Source organism: Eptesicus fuscus, chromosome 13 (genome assembly GCF_027574615.1).
Source record: "Eptesicus fuscus isolate TK198812 chromosome 13, DD_ASM_mEF_20220401, whole genome shotgun sequence".
Taxonomy (NCBI): Eukaryota; Metazoa; Chordata; class Mammalia; order Chiroptera; family Vespertilionidae; genus Eptesicus; species Eptesicus fuscus.
In genome coordinates this window covers 40834275-40855548 of record NC_072485.1, presented here as the reverse complement: position 1 = coordinate 40855548, position 21274 = coordinate 40834275, and the positions used below count along the sequence as shown (strand labels likewise).

At 41.8% G+C, this 21274-nt stretch overlaps 1 protein-coding gene across 1 annotated transcript in view; it reads right to left on the bottom strand.

Annotated features, from left to right (window-relative positions):
* The window catches only part of FAM168A (family with sequence similarity 168 member A), a 167390-nt gene that overhangs the window by 50553 nt on the left and 95563 nt on the right, over nt 1–21274 (bottom strand). The window contains exon 2 of the mRNA XM_054725034.1: nt 3679–3766. Within this exon, the coding sequence (XP_054581009.1) occupies nt 3679–3748 (70 nt within the window). The 5' untranslated portion in view covers nt 3749–3766. The remainder of the gene's footprint in view (nt 1–3678; nt 3767–21274) is intronic.

Here is a 21274-nt window from a genome sequence, read left to right as displayed (position 1 = left end):
ATCGATGTTTCTAACTCTCTATCCCTCTCTCTTCCTCTCTGTAAAAAATCAATAAAATATATATTTTTTAAAAATTGGTTGACTCCTGCATGCACCCTGACCAGGGCCCAGACTAGGGAGGATTCTGCAACCAAGATATTTGCCCTTGACCGGAATCAAACCCAGTACCCTTCGGTCCACAGGCCAATGCTCTATCCACTGAGCCAAACTGGCTAGGGCAAAGGAGCACATATTTTAAGACAGATCAGCTTGCTATAATAGAAAGCACATATAGAGACCCAAGTTCAAATTTTTCCTCATCCTTTAAAAGCTGTATTAACACTGCCAAGTCATATGACCTGAATTAAACTACCAGTTTCTTTAAAGAAAGTGTACTACTGAGTTTATGATTAATAATATCATAATTAGTATATATATGAGGTACCTAAAATGTAATTGTCAAGTACTTTTTAACATAACCATTATTGTTACTAACAATAAATGTTTACTCTAATGTACTGTATTTAGCATTCCCACTTGGATCTTCTATATCCAGCAATGTGAAGGAAAAAATAACCTGAAAATTTGCCTACTACATAACATCTAGAAAAACTTGATCAAACAAATACTTTGTTATATAACAAATATAGGCAGAGTTGAGACTTTAAGAAAAAGAAATCTCAAGGTCAAAAATACAGAGGAAACTAAAAATCAGGCACTCTCTTAGTGAGCTGGAACTGCTTCAGGAAGCTCTTCGGGCTGGGCGATCAAGGGCTTGCTTTTCAAGTCACAGAGTGTGGAACACAAGGCTTTGGGCCTTGGAGAGGCCATGAACTGGAATTCAAATTCCCTTGCATAAAGCTGGGACCTCAGAGGATATCATATTGTAAAAAATAAATAAATAAACTGGCTCAAAAGTACAAAGAGACAACAGGAAGCTTAGGTTAAAAAAGAAAATTTCCTTAAGAATTTGAACCTTGGCCTCCACCCTCGCTCCTGAGCAGCCGGCGGGCACCAGAGACACGGCTGGCACAGCTTCTTTTCCCCTCCTTTTCTCTCCATTTTCCTTCTCCTTCCCCGGAGAAGAAAACAAATAAAGAAGAGCAAATAGCCACAAAAAAAAAAAAAAAAAGAATACGAACCTTGGCCTATGAAGATTGAATTTATTCTAGTTGTGTGTTTATACTACCTGTGTGGTCCTAGTATCTCCAGCAGAGAAATCAACTTAAAACACAGTTCCAAGCTGATAATATTTCTTGGTGATTAGTAGAAACAAAGGCAACCCGTCCTCTCTTCCTCCAGAGAAGTACTAATTATCTCATTTAATTCTCACGACTCTCTATGAATTAGATGATATCATCCCTGCTTAGAAAAGAAAAATTAAATTTAGGGAGGTTTAGCAACTTGCCTAAAGTCACCTCACTATTACCTAACAAAGCTGGGATTTGAACCTGGTTGTTGTTCATTCAATTGAAACACATTTACCAAGTTCTACCATGTGCCATGCAAAGACAGCTCTATTCCCTTTCCAATATACCACACTGCCTAATCTTTTTTGTGCAAACAATTAGATAAATGCAACTATTTTCTTCTTTCTCAAGTTTAGCAGTTCAGTAAGAATGAATGCAGTCAAGAGTCAAAGGAAACCCACAGGATTTCTCTGGGCTGTTTCCCAAAGCAGCTCAGTCCTCTTCTGGCAAAGGAAATGGGTTGCTGAACACTCTGAACTGGAAAGGGAAACAGCAACAGGCTCCCTGAGCTAGGGAGGCATGGGGTTCTGCCCAATGGGTCCTTGTCACTGGAATTAATTTTATTAGAATAAATATACAGAAGTTCAAAGAGAAAATGTTTAACATTAAGGGAGAATTGGGATAAGAAAGCTGTTGTGATAAACACAAACATAAGACATTGAAAGTTAGTAATGACGGCTACAGTTATATCAGGCTCAACCTCCAAAATATTTCTGAATGTTATTTAGGAGCATTGAGAAAAATCCTGATTTACAAGTCAGTAGCTGCAAATGTTATCAGTTTTTAAAAAATTAATATGCATTCTTAGAAGCTTAAATTCACACACTGATCATCTTATGTGTATGTGTGCTTTATAAACAGTTCTAACTATTTTTAAAAATAAGATAATGTATTTGAGGAATTTCTGAAGCACCCCTTAGTGCTCTCTCGTATAGGACAGTTTGGAACAACCCAGGAGTTCCCTGAGATCCCTGTCACCAAGCCCATTATTAATCTACTTTTTGAACTTCATTTCCCACTTTTCCCCTTTCTACTCTTCACTCCAGCTAATCTCAAGTATTGATTATACCCTGAGCATACTTGCTTACTTCCATGTGTTTGTTCATACTGTTACCTTCACCTTCGATTTAAATTCATGATATTTTGAAGGCTCATGATATGCTAAGCACCATGCTAGCAACTTACATACATTTTCTCACTCGCTTTCACTACCATACATTCAACCCATCTTTATTTATTTGTAAATCATAACAACCGTTATTAAGCACTTTGTACCAAATATATGCTGAGTGCTTTACACCAGCTCATTTAATTCTTACAGCAGCCTTATGAAATAGAGCAACACTACTGCTCTCATTTTATAACGAAAACACTGAGGCTCTGGAAGGTAAAAAACTTGCCTGAGGCCAAGTTAGGGAGAGAATGCTTCCTGGAAAAGTGCTATCTGGGCCTCAAGCTGAATTCTTGAAGAATTAAGTGAAGCTGTCAGGAGAGGACAGCATTCGAGACAGAGGGACAACACACACAAAGGCAGAGAAGTAGGAAACAGCTTGTTATGCAGTTCAGGGGGAAGATAATCAGCCTTCACAATCAGCAGACCTGGGCTCAAATATCTATTTTTATTTTGTATGGTAGCCTGTTACTATAACTATGATTTTCTCATCTGTGACATGGTGATGATAAGTTGCACATTATAGAAGTGCTTTAAGATTAAAGTGCCCAGTCTTAACCAGGTGACTCAAGGAGCATCGTCCCATAAACCAAAAGGTTACAGGTTCGATTCCTGATCAGGGCACATACCTAGGTTGCGGGTTCAATCCCCAGTTGGGACACATAATCGAGGCAACTGACTTAGTTTCTCTCTCACATAGATGTTTCTCTTTCTCTCTCTAAAAATCCATAAAAACATATCCTCAGGAGAAGAGTAAAAAAAAAAAAAAAAAAAAAAAGAAAGATTAAAGTGCCCAGCATAGGCCCAGGCCCACAGTAGGTGCTCAATAAATGAATGTTACCTCCCTTCCTTTCCCTTAGCTGACAATTCAGTAAGCCTTAGTCTCAATAATGTGATTTCCATGTCCACTGGACCCCAGACATATCTCCCTTCTACAAGTTTGCAAGCTTTACCAAACCTTCTGGAGGCACAGTAAACAAAAATCATTCAGCAATTTATTTGGCAATGCCCTTAACCAGTGGTTGACAAACTCATTAGTCAACAGAGCCAAATATCAACAGTACAACAATTGAAATTTCTTTTGAGAGCCGAAAACTGACTTCTGCGCAGGGGCCACGAAGTTTCAATCGCACTTATGTGCGCGCCCGCACGTGGTATTTTGTGGAAGAGCCACACTCAAGGGGCCAAAGAGCCGCTTGTGGCTCGCAAGCCGCAGTTTGCCGACCACTGCCCTTAACCATCATTTCTCAAAATGAGAGCCATTCTCACACCACTCACCTGTGTAAGCCATGTTCTTAGGGTTGCCATAAGGAGCCCCAGGCTGCACGGGGCTATACACAGGGTTCATTGTGGAAGACTGAGGATCCTACAGAAAAACAAAGAAAATAGCATTGATTATTAATTGTTCATTCTCCCTGACATCAGTTTCCTCCTATAATCTTCAGTTTATAGTAGAAACAGGATGAAAACAAAAAGCCATTTGTTAGTATCTGGCCCTATGCTAGACACTTTCCCAATGTACAGATGCAGATATTGGGAAGCAGATAAAACTTGCCCAACGTCAACCCAGGCCATTGTCTCTCAGTCAGTACTAGTCCCACTAGCCCAGATGACTCTGTCACTAGCATGCTACCCCTCGCTCGATGTCAACATCCTGATGTAAAAATCAATTAATTTAGCCTCTCTGAGGTCCATTTTGATTCTAAGGATGCTAGTCCAGGAGCTGGGAAAGGATACACTTCTATTCCCTAGGGGAGCCCGAGTGTCTGATGAAGAGCACACAGACTTCTAGAAGGAAGAGTAGCAAGTGTCTCATCCACCCTTAGCATCTGCAGAGGACAAGATACTAGTTACTAACAGCTTTGGGGAAAAAAAAGGAAATGTATCACTATTAATCATTTTAATGCAAACAAGGAAACACAGCCAAGACCTTATAAATGTTTCTTTCAACATTTATTCAAGGGAAAGAAATAAACTTGGAAATTTGGGTGTAATAAGTACCACCTGCACAAGTGCTCTGTTAATTATCTTAATGAAACACATTCTCCATTCTGATTAACGGAAAATCTGCTATTAAGCTCTATTAGCCAGCCAATTTGTCCCACCTTGTTTAGGGAACCATCTCTGAAACACAAGCCAACACATGCTTGAAAACGTACATATTATTTACACTTCATAAAAATGAAACAATTCCCTCCTAACTAGGCTCACATGATAGATGGGCAGTTTTTTTTAGGTCATTAACTTTTCCAGTACCACCTCAAGATAGGAAACAGTCAAATGTTGAAAACAAGCAGTCAACAGCTGGCTTGATAACAATTGCTCTGCGATTAATTAGTTTGTCTGGGTTCTGTAATGAGAAGTGGAGAAAAGATGGGTTCCCAAGGAGAGGAAGCCGAGGAGGTCAAACAGGCAAAGAGGAAAATGCCACTGGCCAATTTCTGAGGATGGAACTTCCTGAAATGTACCCAATGTGCAGACCTGGCAACCCCCTCTCCCCTTCAGAGCATCAGACGATATACTACCACAAGTTGACAAACTGAAACTAAAACAATTTGAGGATGAAAGTTAGGAGATATATATTTCAGCACAACATAAGGAGAAAAAATATTCTTAAATCCAGAGTTATCCTAGAATACAGCCAAGTAACTCTCTCTAAATAAAAGCACTCTCTTGACAGGGTACTGAGAGAATTAAGAGAGGTCACAGATGTTAAAATAACATTGCAAAACTGTAAAGTTACATGCAGATGTAACTGATGATGGCAATGATGTAGCAACACAGAAGAATACCAGTACACTTCCAATGCCTTGGATCTCTCCTCTATCCAACCAGTTCTCTGCTAAATAAGCCAGGATAAGAAAGACTGTTAATATGCTAAGCAGCACAACTGGCCCTGTAAACTTCTGAGCACTCTCCTACTGAGAAGGCTCTATTTTGCTGATTGAACAAAGTATGAAATTGCTTTTTATATCCGAAGAAACTCATCAGCTTTGAAACTGGTCTCCTGCTGCTCCAAAATAAGGGCCACAGTCTCAGAAGGAGATCATGCCTAGGCAGCACTCCACAACAGCGTCGATTCCAATCCCAGCTAATGACTGACAGAAATGAAGTCTGCCAGGGGCTCAAAATTTGGAATAATATGACAACCACTTTGGAGGAGCTGCATGCAAACAGACAAGGTTCCTGGCTTTCAAGGGAAGGTCAGCCTTTTACAACAGAATCCACACACTGTTAACGGTTTATGGGCCAGTTAAAAATGAATAGGAAGATCACAAGCTCTGTGATCAGGCAGATTTAGGTTCAAATTCTGAACTGCAACATATCAAATGTGGGACCACAGGCAAGCCTTTCTAAGCCTTAGTTTCCTCTAGCCTCAAAATGGAAAAACAACATACACTTTGTAGAGTTGTTGGAAGGTATTTTTTAAGATAGGTTCCTTACATATAGTAAAACTTACCCATTTTAGGTATACAGTTCTATAAGCCTTGAAAAATGTATACAGTTGTAAAAACGCCACTACTATCCTATATAATTCTATATAATAAAGGCTAATCCTATTTAATAAAAGAGTAATATGCAAATTGACTGTACCTCAGCTACACCCACAAGCCATGCCCACAAGCCAATCAGGAGCGAATAGGCAAATAAACCCAACCAAGATGGCTGCGGCCACAGAGACCAGGAGGGAGGCTTGGGTTTCGCCGGCAATGGAGGAAGCCAAGCTTTCCGCCTTCCCATGCCGGCCTAGGCCTCCACTCAATGCTACAAAGTTTCAATGATAGGAGATAAATAAATCCCAACAAAAATGGCGGCAGCCACAGAGCTGTAGAGAGCAGGAAGCTAGGGTTGCCCCAGGTGATGGAGGAAGCCAAGCTTCTGCAGCCCTGGCCGGCCTAGGCCTCCACTCCAGGCTACAAAGTTTCAATTATAGAAGATAAATAAATCTCAACAGAAATGGCTGCCGCCACAGAGCTTGGCTCTGCTCCAGAGTTTCAATTGTAGAAGATAAATAAATCCCAGATACCAGGGCCTCCGCTTGGGTCGCCGGGGGGTGTGGCCAGCCTGCAAACCACCACAGGCCCCTCGCCCAGGCCACCCCACACCCCAAGGGAACCCCCACTCTGATCCTGGACACCCTTCAGGGCAAACCAGCTGGCCCCCACCCATGCACCAGGCCACTAGCCTATCTAATAAAAGAGTAATATGCAGATTGACTATCACTCCAACACACAAGATGGCTGCCCCCATGTGGTCAAAGATCCTGCCCCCAGGTGGACACAAGATGGCCAGCAGTGGAGGGCAGTTGGGAGGGACCAGGCTTGCAAGGGAGGGCAGTTGGGGGTGATCAAGCCTGCAGGGGAGGGCAGTTAGGGGCAAACAGGCTGGCAGGGGAGGGCAGTTAGGGGCAAACAGGCTGGCAGGGGAGCAGTTAGGCATCAATCAGTCTGGCAGGGGAGTGGTTAGGGGGTGATCAGGCTGGCAGGCAGAAGCGGTTAGGGGCAATCAGGAAGGCAGGCAGGCAAGCAGTTGGGAGCCAGCAGTCCTGGATTGTGAGAGGGATGTCCCTTGAGGGGTCCCAGATTGGAGAGGGTGCAGGCTAGGCTGAGGGACACCGCCCCCCATGCACGAATTTCGTGCACTGGGCCTCTAGTATGCAAATAGACCGAATGGCAGAACAACTGAACAACCAAACAACCAATTACCATGACGTGCACTGACCACCAGAGGGCGTGCATGGAACATGGCAGGCATCGGCAGCAGAGCGCAGAACATAGCGGGCATCAGCTGAGGCGGGATGGTGGAACAGGTGAGCGGGGGCACCAAACCAAGGTGGGGCACTGGTTGCTGTCATCGGGGTGAGCTTCTGGTGGTTACTGAAAATTCTTTGCTCCCACGCGCCACCATCCCATCTGGTGCTCGCACCTGCTGCCAGAGCCAGAGCTGCCACTCGCACCCACTGTCAGCGCCTGGTGCCGGCCCCGATTGCTCGGCGCCATCAGCAGTTGCGAGTTGCGGCTGCCAGTCCCGATCGCCCCTGAGGGCTTTTCCACCTCCCCCTACTCCTGAGGGGTGATCAGGGCTGGTAGCTGCCTCTCGCACCTGCTGCTGGCGATGGCCCCGCTCACACCCGCTGCCGGCACTGGAGCCGCCTCTCACACCCACTGCCAGCGCCAGCCCCACTCACACCTGCAGCCGGCACTGGAGCCACCGCTCGCACCTGCTGCAGGCACCCAGCACCGGTCCTGATCACTCAGTGCCATCAGCAGGTGTGAGTGGCGGCTGCCGGCCCCGATTGCCCCTGAGAGCTTTTCCACCTCCCTCTACTCCTGAGAGGTGATCAGGGCAGCAGTTGCCACTTGCACCTGCTGATGGCACCGGCCCCACTTGTACCTGCTGCTGGCACCGGCCCCAATCGCTCCACACCATCAGCGGTGTGAGTGGGGCTGGCGCTGTCAGCTCATGGGTGTGGCAGTGGTGGGAGCAGGAGCTGCAAGCAGACAGGGGCCCGGGGGCCACAGCAGGAGGAGCTGGTGGGGGCGCAGAAGATGGGCCAAGACCTGCCCCTGTGCCCACCACAGCCTTGTGGCCATAGTCCCTTTCAAGGTTCACGAATTCGTGCACTGGGACCCTAGTCTATAATAATAAAAGCATAATATGCTAATTAGACCGGACTTCCGGACGACCTGCCAGATGAAGCCGGGGCTGCGAGGGCCAAGGCAGCCGCTGCAGTTGCGAGGGCTGAGCCCCTTGCATGAATTTCGTGTATCAGGCCTCTAGTTAAGATATAAAATACTAGTGGCCTGGTACACAAAATTTGTGCACAGGGTGGGGGTGTCCCTCAGCCCGGCCTGCACCCTCTCCAATCTAGAACCCCTTGGGGGATGTCCGACTGCCAGGGATTGGGCCTAAACTGGCAGTTGGACAACAGGGATTGGGCCTAAACCGACAATCAGACATCCCTCTCGCAATCTGGGACCGCTGGCTCCTAGCCACTCACCTGCTTGCCTGCCTGATCGCCCCTACCACTCTATCTGCAGGCCTGCTCGCCCCCAACTGGCCCCCCTGCTTGCCTACTCGCCCCCAACTTCCTCCCCCCCACCAGCCTGATCACCCCCAACTGCCCTCCCCTCCTGGCCTGATCGCCCCTAACAACCTCTGCCTCGGCCCCACCAACGTGGCTTTGTCTGGAAGGTCGTCTGGAAGATCTCCCAGTCTAATTAGCATATTACCCTTTTATTAGTATAGATTATTATCACCCCCAAAAGTTCTCTCATCTTTGTAGTCAATGCCCCCAACCCTGACTCCCAGTCCATGGCAATCACTGAGTGAAGCTGAGAAAAGGCAAGTGAACAACAATCCAAGTTCACAAAGCAAGTAAGAGACAAGTTCAAGACTAGCACCCCAAATGGATCAAAGACCTAAATGAGAGAGCTAACAAAATAAAACTCTTGGAAGAGAGAAGAACATATAGGCATAAACTTTCATGACCTTGGATTTGGAAATGGTTTCTTAGATAATATACCAATAGCACAAATAACCAAAGAGTGAGCCCTAGCCAGTTTGGCTCAATGAATAGAGCGTCAGCCTGCGGACTGAAGGGTCCCAGGTTCAATTCTGGTCAAAGGTACATGCCCAGGATGCGGGCTCAATCCCCAGTGGGGGGTGTGCAGGGGGCAGCCAATCAATGATTCTCTCTCATCACTGATCTCTCTCTCTCTCTCTCTCTCTCTCTCTCTCTCTCTCTCTCTCTCTCACACACACACACACACACACACTCTCTCTCTCTCTCCCTCCCTCTCTGAAATCAATAAAATATTTTTTAAAAATAACCAAAGAGTGGGGGAGGGGACAGGTAAACTGGATTCATCAAAACTAAAAACTTTTGTGCTTTAAAGAATAACATCAAGAAAGTGAAAAGACAACTCACAGAATGATTTTTGTAGATCATATATATAATAAGAGATTTGCAACTAAAATACATAAAGAACTCTTACCTCAATAATAAAAGGGCCGATAATCTGAGAGGATCCACAATCACATCAAAATTACAACTAAGCCCTAGCCAGTTTGGCTCAGTGGAGAGCAACACACTCAACGGGCAGACTCAGTGAGCACCAAAACCACACTGAAGCAAGTCCTGCTCCAGAGGGGCGTCTCCTACACAGCAGCTCTTCCACTGTAGTCGCAGCTGGTCCTCACAGCCAATTGGCCTGGAGACCAACTCCTCCTAGTTGACCTAGCAGGCAGTAGCAGGAAGAAAGGTAGGGTTGTCACATGACAAACTCACCATGTCCAAAAGTGATCAACTCCTCCTTGAGGCCAATAGCAATCAAGGCTCACTTACAACAAAACTTTGCACACAGCCCACACCTACAGTGCCCAGCTCAGGTGACTGGGGAGGCTTAGCCACTGGGCCCTACAGGACACATTCTACACAAGGCCACTCTAAGAATTCCAGGAGACATAGCAGCTCTACCTAATACATAGACACAAACACAGGGAAGCAGTAAAAAATGTGGAGACCAAAAAACACGTCACAAATGAAAGAAATGGAAGCAAGCAAACACTTTTTAAAACACTTTATTTTTACTTTATTTTGTTGATTTGAGAGAGAATGAGGAAGGGAGAGAGAAACATCAGTTTGTTGTTCCACCTCTTTATACATTCATTGGTTCTTTCCTCTATGTGCCCTGATTGGGGATCAAACTCATAACCTTCGCATATTGAGATGATTCTCTAACCAACTGAGAGCTACTCGGCCAGGACGGAACATACATTTCTTCAATGAAGTTACATAAGTGGCCAATAATCACATGAAAAAATACAAATCAAAACCACGAGGCCCTCGCCTGGTAGCTCAGTTGGTTAGAGCATCATCCCAATATGCCAAGGTTGTGGGTTCAACTCTTGGTCAGGGCTCATATAAGAATCAACCAAGGAATGCATAAATAAGCAGAACAACGAATTGATCTCTTTCTTTCTCAATCCCTTCCTCTCTCTCTCTCTCTCTCTCAAATCAATCAAATTTTAAAAAAATGTAAACCCACAATGAGGTACCACTTCACATACACTAGGATGGCTATTATAAAAACACACACAGAGATAATAAAAAGAGTTGGCAAGAATGTGAAGAAATTGGAATCCTTAGACAATGCTTGTGGGAATGTAAAAGAATACAGGTGCTTTGGAAAAAGTCTGACTTCCTCAAATATAGTTACCATATGATCCAACAATGCCACTCTTAGGTATATACCAAAGAGAAATGAACATATATGTCCACACAAATGTTCATAGCAAAGTTATTCTTTTTTTTTTTTTTTGTCAAAAGGTGGAAACAATCAAATGCCCAACAGATGAATGGATAAATGACATGTGATATATCCATAGAATGAAGAATTTGGCAATAAAAATGAATGAAGTATTGATACATGCTACAACATGATGAACCTTAAAAACATTCTATTAAGTGAAAGAAGCCAGTCACAAAAGGCCACATATCATGTGATCCATTTATATGAAGTGTCCAGAATAGGCAAATCTATAGAGACAGAAAGTAGTTAGTGATTGTCTAGATTAGTTCTGATACATGAAACCTAGTAACTTCCAAATTCACATCTTTCTCAAAATCATTATAACACAACACTCACCTACACACCACACCTATTTCCTGAACATTTCTTCCTGAATAACATAAGCAATTCAAACTCACCATGTCCAAAAGTAAACTCACCATCTTTCCCCAAGCCCATTCTTCTACCGTGTATTGCCTGTCTCAGAGTTACTGACAATCCATCCACCTAGCACCTGAGCCAAAACCCTGAAAGTCATTCTCAATTCCTCCCCTTCTCTCACACACAATCAATCACCAAATCCTGACAACCCTACCTTTCCTCCTGCTACTGCCTGTGAGGTCAAGTTTCATCATCTTTTGTCTGAACTATTACAACAGTCTCAAGGTCTTTTTTCCCCCATTCCAGACCACTCTAATTCATCCTTGCTATTCTTTATTAAAACATAGGTTGGATATCAGCATTACTCTCCTCAAAAGCCTCGGGAATAAAATTCACACTCCTTCACATCGTGTGAAGACCCTCTATGCTCCATCTGGATGGAGCTCAAGAATCTATGTATTTATGTTCCCAAGGAGTTTTGACATCCCAACAGTTTGACTTCCTGAGACTTTCTTTCCCAAATGCCATTTATCTCACATAAGCTTGATAGAGAAATTAAGATACTGCAGTGAACAAGAACAAGAAAAATGCCTGTTTACATTCTAGTTGGGAGGGGGGAAGAAGAAAAAAATACTTTAAAAAGTAAAATATATTGGATAACAGATGGCAATAAATACTATAGAGAAACCTCTGAGGGTGGAAAGAATACAAGGGGAAGGGATACAATATTAAATAAGATGGTTTGAGAAAGTGTCATCTAAGCAAAGACCTGAATAAGTTGAAAGAGCAAGCCATGCAGGTCTCTGAAAGCAAACTGTTCAAGGAGAGAAAAAGGCAAATGCAAATGTGCTCTGAAGTGGAAGCATGTGTGAAATATAGCATGGAGGCCAGTTCAGCTGGAGTGCAGTAAACTAAAGAGAAAAGAGTAGGCAGTGAGGTCAGATAGGTAATGAGGGCCAAATCATGCAGGCCCTTGTAAGCCAATATAAGGACTTTGGTTTTTTGTTTTTTTATTGTTTTGAGCAGAAGAGTGACAGGATTTGCCTTCGTTTTTTTTTTTTAAAATATATTTTATTGATTTATTACAGTGAGGAAGAGAGAGGGATAGAGAGTTAGAAACATCGATGAGAGAGAAACATCGACCAGCTGCCTCCTGCACACCCCCCACTGGGGATGTGCCCGCAACCAAGGTACATGCCCTTGACCGAAATCGAACCCGGGACCCTTCAGTCCGCAGGCCAACGCTCCATCCACTGAGCCAAACCGGTTTCGGCTTTGCCTTCATTTTTAAATTTGTATTTGTTCTTTTTCTTTTGTTTTTATTTTTACTTCATTTTAAGATTACTTTGACTGTTGAGTTGACATCAGATGGCAGAAAGGCTGGGAGAAGAGTGAGAATGCTACTGAAATAATCCAGATGAAAGATAAAATGTCCAAAGAGGCCTCCTTTGATAGCTCATCTTGGGCAGAACAAGTAGTGGTGGGCCATACGATGGCATGACATGTAAGAAGGAAAACAGTCAGAGATACTCAATACTTCCCTCCAGATGGAGCTAGCTGGCTTTCATTCTCAAATTATTCTGCAAGTGGCCTGCCTGCTGCCCTCAAAAACACCTGAACTATTTCTTTAAAATCAACAGCAAAGTCTATAAGCATAAAATGACATCAAATGATACTTGGAAGTATCATATGCACAACAGGTTGCAGTATTTAAAATTAGTGTTGTAGTTTGCAAGCTATTTTAAAGCTTTTCAAAAAAAATTTACCACTTACAAAGTGCTTATAGTTTACAATGAGATTCTAACACTATTTCAAAGCTGATCCTTTGAAGTAAGCAATGTAAAGGTTATTAATTTCATTTGACAGATGAAGAAATTAAAGCTCAAAGGTTTAATGTATATTGGGATGGATACTGTAGGGAAAAGAGAAAGATAGTGTCTGCCCAAAGAAGGTTATGGTCAAGCTGGGAATTTCAAAGGTTAAATAACAGTAACAAGGCCAAAAATAATACAAGGTGATGGAACTTCTGGAACACCTAAACTGCTTAGCAAACCCTCTCCCCAAAAAGCAATAATAAATTGTAAAACACAAACAAAAAACCCCCACAAGCATTTCAGATCTCTGAAAATTAGCTAAAAGCATATATCACATTGAAAAATGTTTATTCAAGAAAAGTTACTGAAGAATATTAAGAACAGTGAAAATTTGTGGAATTTTAGCCTAGGTCTGCCCATTTCCCTGCAACTCCTAGCTCTCTGAGGGTAATACCATCAGGGCAGGCCAGGCCAAGAGAACAGTGCAGTCAGAGGTCACTTCAAGCCAGGCACAGAAAATCTGCTCTGGATTGCCCAAAGTCATTGTCAAAAACAATAGAGGGACAATCTGAAGAACAATAGTAAATAATCCAGGAAGGCCACTACTGAAGCTAGCCTAAAGTCATAATACTAGTTCGAGCAGGCAAAAGACCTGCAGGTAAGTCAGAAAGACTTAAGAAAGAGTTCCGAGCCTGGACGGTGTGCTCGATGGTTAGTGTTGACCCACGCACCGAGAAGTCTCCAATTTGATTCCTAGGTCATGGCACATACCCGGGTTGTGGGCTTGATCCCTGGTGGGGGCCATACAGGAGGCAGCAGATTGATGGTTCTCTCTCATGGATGTTACTATCTCTCTCTCGCTCTCCCTTCCTCTTTCTCTAAAAATCAATAAAGACGTATTTTTTAAAAAGGAGTTCTGGGGACAAAACAGCCGTAACAGGTCTTGATAAGACCTAGTGGTCTATAAGGCTAGACACTGCTAACAAGAAACTTTGAGAGGGTCCTAGCTATCGACTAATAAGCCGATGTGAATGTAAGGCCTTGAGCATACTGAAAGTAAAGGCAGAAGAAGAATTGTAAATTGTCTGAACTTTGAATGCATTCCCTAAAGAACAAACAGATCGATCAGCAGAGAGTGGAAGATTTCCTGGTCTAGGGTTTAAGTAAATCATTAACTGACCACTAATCCATGTTTACCTAAGAGTGGCCTTTTAGGAAGCCAAGTTTTAAAATAATTTAAAATATGACCAGAATAAACTACTTGCATGTTAAATCTATACTAATGAAAGGGTAATATGCTAATTAGACCAGGAGACCTTTTGGACGTCCTTCCGGACAAAGCCATGGTGGCGGGGCTGAGACAGAGGTGGTTAGGGGCGATCAGGCCAAGAGGGGAGGGCAATTGGGGGTGATCAAGCCGGCAGGGGGGCCAGTTGGGGGTGAGCAGGCCAGCAGGGGGGGCAGTTGAGGACGAGCAGGCTGGCAGGGGGGCAGTTGGGGTAAGCAGGCAGCCGAGGGGGGCAGTTGGGGGCGCAAAGGCAGGCAGGCAGGTGAGCAGTTAGGAGCCAGCAGTTCTGGATTGGAAGAGGGATGTTCCAGGTTGGAGAGGGTGCAGGCCAGGCTGAGGTACACACCCTCCATGCACGAATTTCGTGCACCGGGCCACTAGTAATTTTATAAATATGCATGATTTAAAAAAAAAGATCAGAGTCAAGAGCAGTCATACACTGTCAAGGAGACAGACATTATAGAATAGTCTAAGCAAGTCACTAAATAAGCAAAAAAGGCAGCAACACCCCACCCCTGCCAGTGGGAGAAGAATCTGAATCAACTACATTATATTACTTAAAATATCTAGTTTTCATGTCACATACAAAGTGACAGTAAAATGTGACCCATTTAGCAGGGAGGAGGAGAGGAGACTATAGATATTGTCTCTAAGGAAGCCCAGATGTCAGAATCAGCAGATAAATATTTCAAAGCAGCTATTATAAATAATGTTTAAAAGAACTAAAGGAAACCAGATTTAAAGAATTATATGTAAGTATGATGACAATGACTTATCAAATAAAGAATATCTATAAACAGAAATTATAAAAATAAAAAAACAAATGGAAAAATTGTATTCTGAAATAAAACATTCAAGAGGGACTCAACAACATTTTTGAGCTGGAGGAAGAAAAAATCATCAAACATGAAGCCAGATCTATATAAATTATGCAATCTGAAAAAGAAAAAAGAAAAGAAGTCAGAAACCTATAAGCAAACCGATATACATTAATGGGAGTTCCAGAGAGAGGAATAAAAGAAATGGGCAGAAAAATATATTTGAAAACATAATGGCTAAAAGCTTCCCCAGTTTGATTAAAACAAACAAACATTAAACTACACACACAAGATAGACAATGAATTCCAAGTTGGCTAAATACAAAAAGATCACATCTATATACATCATAGTAAAAACTGTTCAAAGCCAAAGAGAAATTTTCAAAAATAAAAAAACAACTTATCAGATAAAAGGAATAACAATAAGATTAAAATTAACAGCTCACCTCTCATCAGAAATAATGGAGGCTAGAGGCAGTGGAATGATACAGAAAACATGCTGAAGGAAAAAAAAACTTGCCAACCAAAATTTCTAACCCCAGTAAAATTATTGTTTAAAATTAACCTTTTGCACTCGGATGTCGAGTGTGACTCGACACGGTTAGCATCGGTAGCCCATCCCTTCCCTCCCTCCATCCCTCCTCCTTTATTTGGGCTTTTCTTACATTAAATAAATAAGTTTGTATGAAAAGAAACTCCAGTTTTTTATTCTACTGCCGCGCTTTGTAAAATCTGGGGTATTTAAAAAATTAAATCCTGAGTAGAATAAAGGAATCGAGAAAAAAGCAAGCGAGTGCAAAGGGTTAAAGACAACTAACTAAAAGTCAGGTGAGGGGTATTATGACTGCCACTAGGTGGCAATATGTTTACTTAAAGCAGCGGTCGCCAACCGGTGGTCTGCGGACCACTGGTGGTCCGTGAGGTCCGAAAGGTTGGCGACCACTGAGTTAAAGGATTCCATTTCTCAACCTCTTGAAGTTAGATGTGGCTATGTGATTATTTCTGTTTAATGAGATATAACTGAAATATGGTATAGGACTTCTGCTTAAGAGCAGCTTAAAGAGAACAGCGTTAGCTGGGTTGGTGCCCTTCCTTCTCCTCTTAATCTTTTCTGGTATCTAGTACTGGGACATAATGATTGGACATTAGCCTTCTTTTCTATGAAATGACCTTGAGAATGGAAGTCTCAAACCAAGGATGGTGGAAGGGGCCCTTGATTTTGTGGAGCAATCATTTCAGCTCTGGTCTACCTACTTCTATATTTTTAACCACTGTTATTTTAGATTTCTGTTATATACAGCTAAACCTAATCCTATGTATTTGGGAGGGGGAGCGATATAGAGGATTTCAAAAGAATGTCATTTGATCTGTTTTGAGGGAGAAGGGGAAGGAAAGGCCATTCATGAAATTGTACCATGAGAGAGCAAGGCACATTCAGACAATATGGAGTATAGAAAGGCTGGAATATAGACTCTGAAGGGAAAACATGGCAGTAATATTATCATCCGGTCCCCACTACTGAATTATGTCCACTCAGCTCTTGTGAAAGACCTCAGAGGCGAGATTGGGCATGGCTATAGGCCATTTTATGATCAAGGAGCTCTCTGAACTTTTCTGTAGTAAATACTCATTGCAGCTATAATTTGCTTGCCCAATTCTTTTCTTTCTGCTACATTTTAAGCACTATGAAGTGAAGGGACCATATCTTTTATTCATCAATGCATTTCTAGAATTTAAAGGGCATGGTATAAAGCTGGGTGTTCAGTAAACATTTGTTGAGTAGTTGAATGAATTAATTAATGGGTAAATAAAAGGAAACATTTTATTGGAATTCGACAGCTTAATATCACATTAAATTTTTCTTACCAAACAAAATAAAGAGAACTCCATTTCAGTGGGGTTTCCCCCATCAATTCTATCAGTATAATATGCAATGAAGCCCAGTTTTTATAGAGGTCTGCTTCTTTATACTGTCTGCCAAATGTAATCAGACTGCACATTAGATTTCTGCATAACCCTATCATAAGTCGAGGAGCATCTGTATTCACTAAACCTCACAAGTACTTGGAACTTCCTATGTGTCATTTCTCTACCCTTAGAGAATTTATTTTTTAGTGAGGAAACAGCTATGTGTAAGTATGACTATAATGAAGGTGCTATGTTAAAACAAAGTGCTTGAAACGGAGAGAGGATGTCATTTTGCTTGGCAGAAGCTTTCATAATGTAATACTTTTATAGTTTATAAGGATGGTGCAAGAGATAACAATTACTATTTTGCAGATAAAGAAACATAATCAGAGAAGTTATATAAATTGTTCAAGATCTTAGTGGAAAGCCAGGGACTAAAATCTAAACCTTCAGATCTGAAATCTAGTGTCCTTTCCATGACAACATGCTGTTTCACAATCCAGATGCGATTACCTAAAATGGCTATAATTTCAAAATAGCATTTTCCTGCCTTCATACTTTATAATTCAGCTATTTGATCTTCTTTAAATTCCCCTGAACATGCCATACTCTCTTGCCTCTAAGTCTTTACACACGCTGTTCTCTCTGCCTAAAATGCCACTTTTTCCATCATTCAGGGATTATCCCTCATCTCCCCTATCTCTAGTTTGGATAATTCCTACTCATTTTTTTCACACTCCCAACTGTAAAGCCCACAAGAATAGAGATTTGTCTTGATCACAGTTTTATTCCTAACACTACACTAGCACAAAGTCAGGAACACAGTATGTGCTTGGAAGATATTTGCTGAATAAATTGATTGCATATCAATTTCACAATCACACAATACAATGACCTGAAATTAGCACACACCTCTGAAGCAAAGTTATACTTTGCTGGAAATGGATTGCCGCAGGCAGACTTGCTATAACATCCCAAGCTACAAAAAATAGTGATCCAGCATTTCTAGAAAGACTATAACTCACCAATCCTCACAGTTCCTCTTTAATGGTTGCTTATAATAGGCTAGATTTGCAATGCAAATATATAAAGCTTACTTTGTAAGATTTTAAATTCTTACATAAGGCCTGTGATACAGTATAAAAATACTGGTGCTCCTTTTCTAAAGTACAACTGTGATATTACTTACCACATCTAGTTGCAAAGAGCTAATTGGAAGGGGTCTATGGTCATGGCATCCAACAGCTTTATTTATTTTTGTTTAGAAGAGAAAACTGAGGCACGGAGAAGGGAAAGGACTACCGTAGAAATACATGGCAAGTCAGGATCACAAACAAGGCTCTGAACAAAAAACAGGGCCTGACTTTAGACTGCAAACTTTCCACTGTAACATCTTGATACTATTCTCTGGATGGACAGATGAACAATTATATGGAAAGACAGATAAATGAACAAATTAGCTGTATGACAACGCAGTTCCAGTAAAACTCCTCTCCCTTCTGCTGGTCATTAGTTTTGATTGGCATTTTAAATCTATCTGTCATGGGACATAGGATACTAAGGGAATATAAAGTAATGTAGGTATTTATTGAAGGACCCATTGAGCAAAGTGATCTACTAGAATGTTAGTTCTCTAAAGCAAACCCAGAAGCCCACCAGATCGGAAATTCTCAACATCAAGTTTATAGCACACAAAATCATCATCCCTGCCCTAGCTGGTGTGGCTCAGTGGACAGAGCGTTGGCCTGCGGACTGAAGGGTCCCGGGTTCGATTCCGGTTGGGGGCACATGTCCAGGTTGCAGGCTCGATCCCCAGTGGGGGCGTGCAAGAGGCAGCCGATCGATGATTCTCTCTTATCATTGATATTTCTATCTCTTTCTCCCTCTCCCTTCCTCTCTGAAATCAATAAAAATATGTATTTTTTTTTATATAAGCTTACTTTGTAAGATTTTAAATTCTTACATAAGGCCTGTGATACAGTATAAAAATACTGGTGCTCCTTTTCTAAAGTACAACTGTGATGATTTTTAAAAATCATCATCCCCTTTCTTGTAGAAGCAACATATGCAAAGTACTACTGCCTAGCAACTTCGTATAATGATTAAGAACATAGGTTTTTTGGGTCACAGCAGCTGTGAGGCCTTGGATAGCATACTTAATTTCAGTTCCCTTTTCTGTATTGTGGAAATACTAGTGGTAACCATATCCTAGATTGTTGGAAGTACTAAATGAGACAATGTATGTTTTGCCAGAGCAGATTACACACTTAACAAATGATGACCTTATCATTATTTCATCTGGGGAAACATCCTCATCACATGTGATTTTCAATGGCCCAGACTTACAATGTCCATAGGGACATCCAGGACTTTGGAATATCCCCTCCCCACGTCTAGGGTTCTAGAAGGGTAATTAGAGAGCCTCAAAAAGAGTAAGGCTCTTGAGATTGTCTGCTATAGAAAAGCAATGATCTCCTCATCTATAAAATGGAAATACTATCATTTAATCTAAAGAACTGCTGTGAAGATGAATAGAAAGCCATGAAGAAATGAAGCAACAAAGTGACAGTCATGTCTGTGTTTTAGAATATTTCATGGGAAGATGTAGAATGGACTGTAGAAGAGAAACAGAAGGTCTGAAATAGAAAGGAAGAGCTGAAATAGAAAAGGAAAAAATATAGGAATATTTTTGAATCAGAACTGATAGGATTTAGAATCTCTATATGCAGGTCTTGATTAAGGAAAAGTTAAAAAAAAAGGTTTCAAAAGAAAAAAAAAGTAAAGGGTTTCAAGGGTAAGCATTGAAAGATGGCCTTCATTTTTAAACTAGCAGAGTCAAAGATGTCCAATGAACATCTGGAAAGATTGATCTGAGAGATGATGACTGCTGTGAACGAACTACCTACCAACCATTACGTTTATTTGCTTAGAGGTTAGCAGAAGCAGTCCAGAAATGGTATAAAGGCAGTACAGAATAATGAAACATGGAGGAAAAATAACATAATAGTAGAATACACTGTCAGATGTAATTCAGAACCAAGGAGGGCTCCCAGAAAACATGTCTTTAGAACCTTATCAATCACTAAAGGTCGGTCCTTCCTTCCTTCCTTCCTTCCTTCCTTCCTTCCTTCCTTCCTTCCTTCCTTCCTTCCTTCCTTCCTTTCCTCCCTCCCTCCCTCCCTCCCTCGCTCACTGAATTTTCTTTTATACCAGGCCCAGGACTAGCATCACGATATAAAGATATATACATGAGGGGAAAGAGAGACATATGTAATACTTTCAACAAGAAAGGTTTTCTTTAAAAAAGGATGGAAAAAAGATATATACATGCCCTTAACACGTTAAGCGCCATGTCAGTCACCGGTGACTGAAACGGAAAGGAAGACAAAACAGGCTTGGCGCTTAACGTGTTAAGGACCTTGGAGTTAGCAGAGAAGGGAAACGCATAGAGTCAAATAAAGACATCCATGAGCTACAGCAGAGCCCCAGGTCTAGAGAACATAACTCCATTCACCCCTTCTCAGGAAGTCTTCCTTGAATATTATTATTACCTAACATTTATGGAATGCTTACTATGGGCCAGTCATTTTTCTTAGAACTTTATATATGTTACTTCCTTTACTTTTCACAACGACCCTATGAAGTAGGTACTATTTATTATTTCTATTTTGCCAATAGGGGAACTGAAGTCTTGCCTTTGATGAACTCTTTCCTCTGAGCTCTTGTTGTTTTTTTGTTTTTGTGTTTTTTTTTGTTTTTTTTTTAAATGGAGACTTTCTTTTTTTTTAAATATATTTTATTGATTTTTCACAGAGAGAAAGGGAGAGGGATAGAGAGCTAGAAACATCAATGAGAGAGATACATCAACCAGCTGCCTCCTGCACACCCCCCACCGGGGATGTGCCCGCAACCAATGTACATGCCCTTGACCGGAATCGAACCTGGGACCTTTCAGTCCGCAGACCGACGCTCTATCCACTGAGCCAAACCGGTTTCGGCTCCTCTGAGCTCTTGTAATCCTCATAAAGCATTCAATATCATTACACAGTACTTTGTAGCTCTGGTTTTTAAAAAACACTCCTTGAGGAGTATCTGTATCTTCAAGCTCTTCTGTGAATGCCCCTTTTCTCTCACCACCTTCTTGCTCTAAGTGAAATGTTTCCTCGGCAACATTCTCAAATTGGGGCTGGTTTTCTTTCATTTTCTACTACTTGTACCCCATTGTTGCTTCCAAACCTTCCTGCATACAAACATCCAGCTTTGAATCTGATATCATCAGATTTTAGATCACCCCATCATCCTTCCTTGTAAACATTTACTTCCCTCAAATCACTCTCTTATGCTTTAAAGACTGTGGTTCCTAGCAAACTC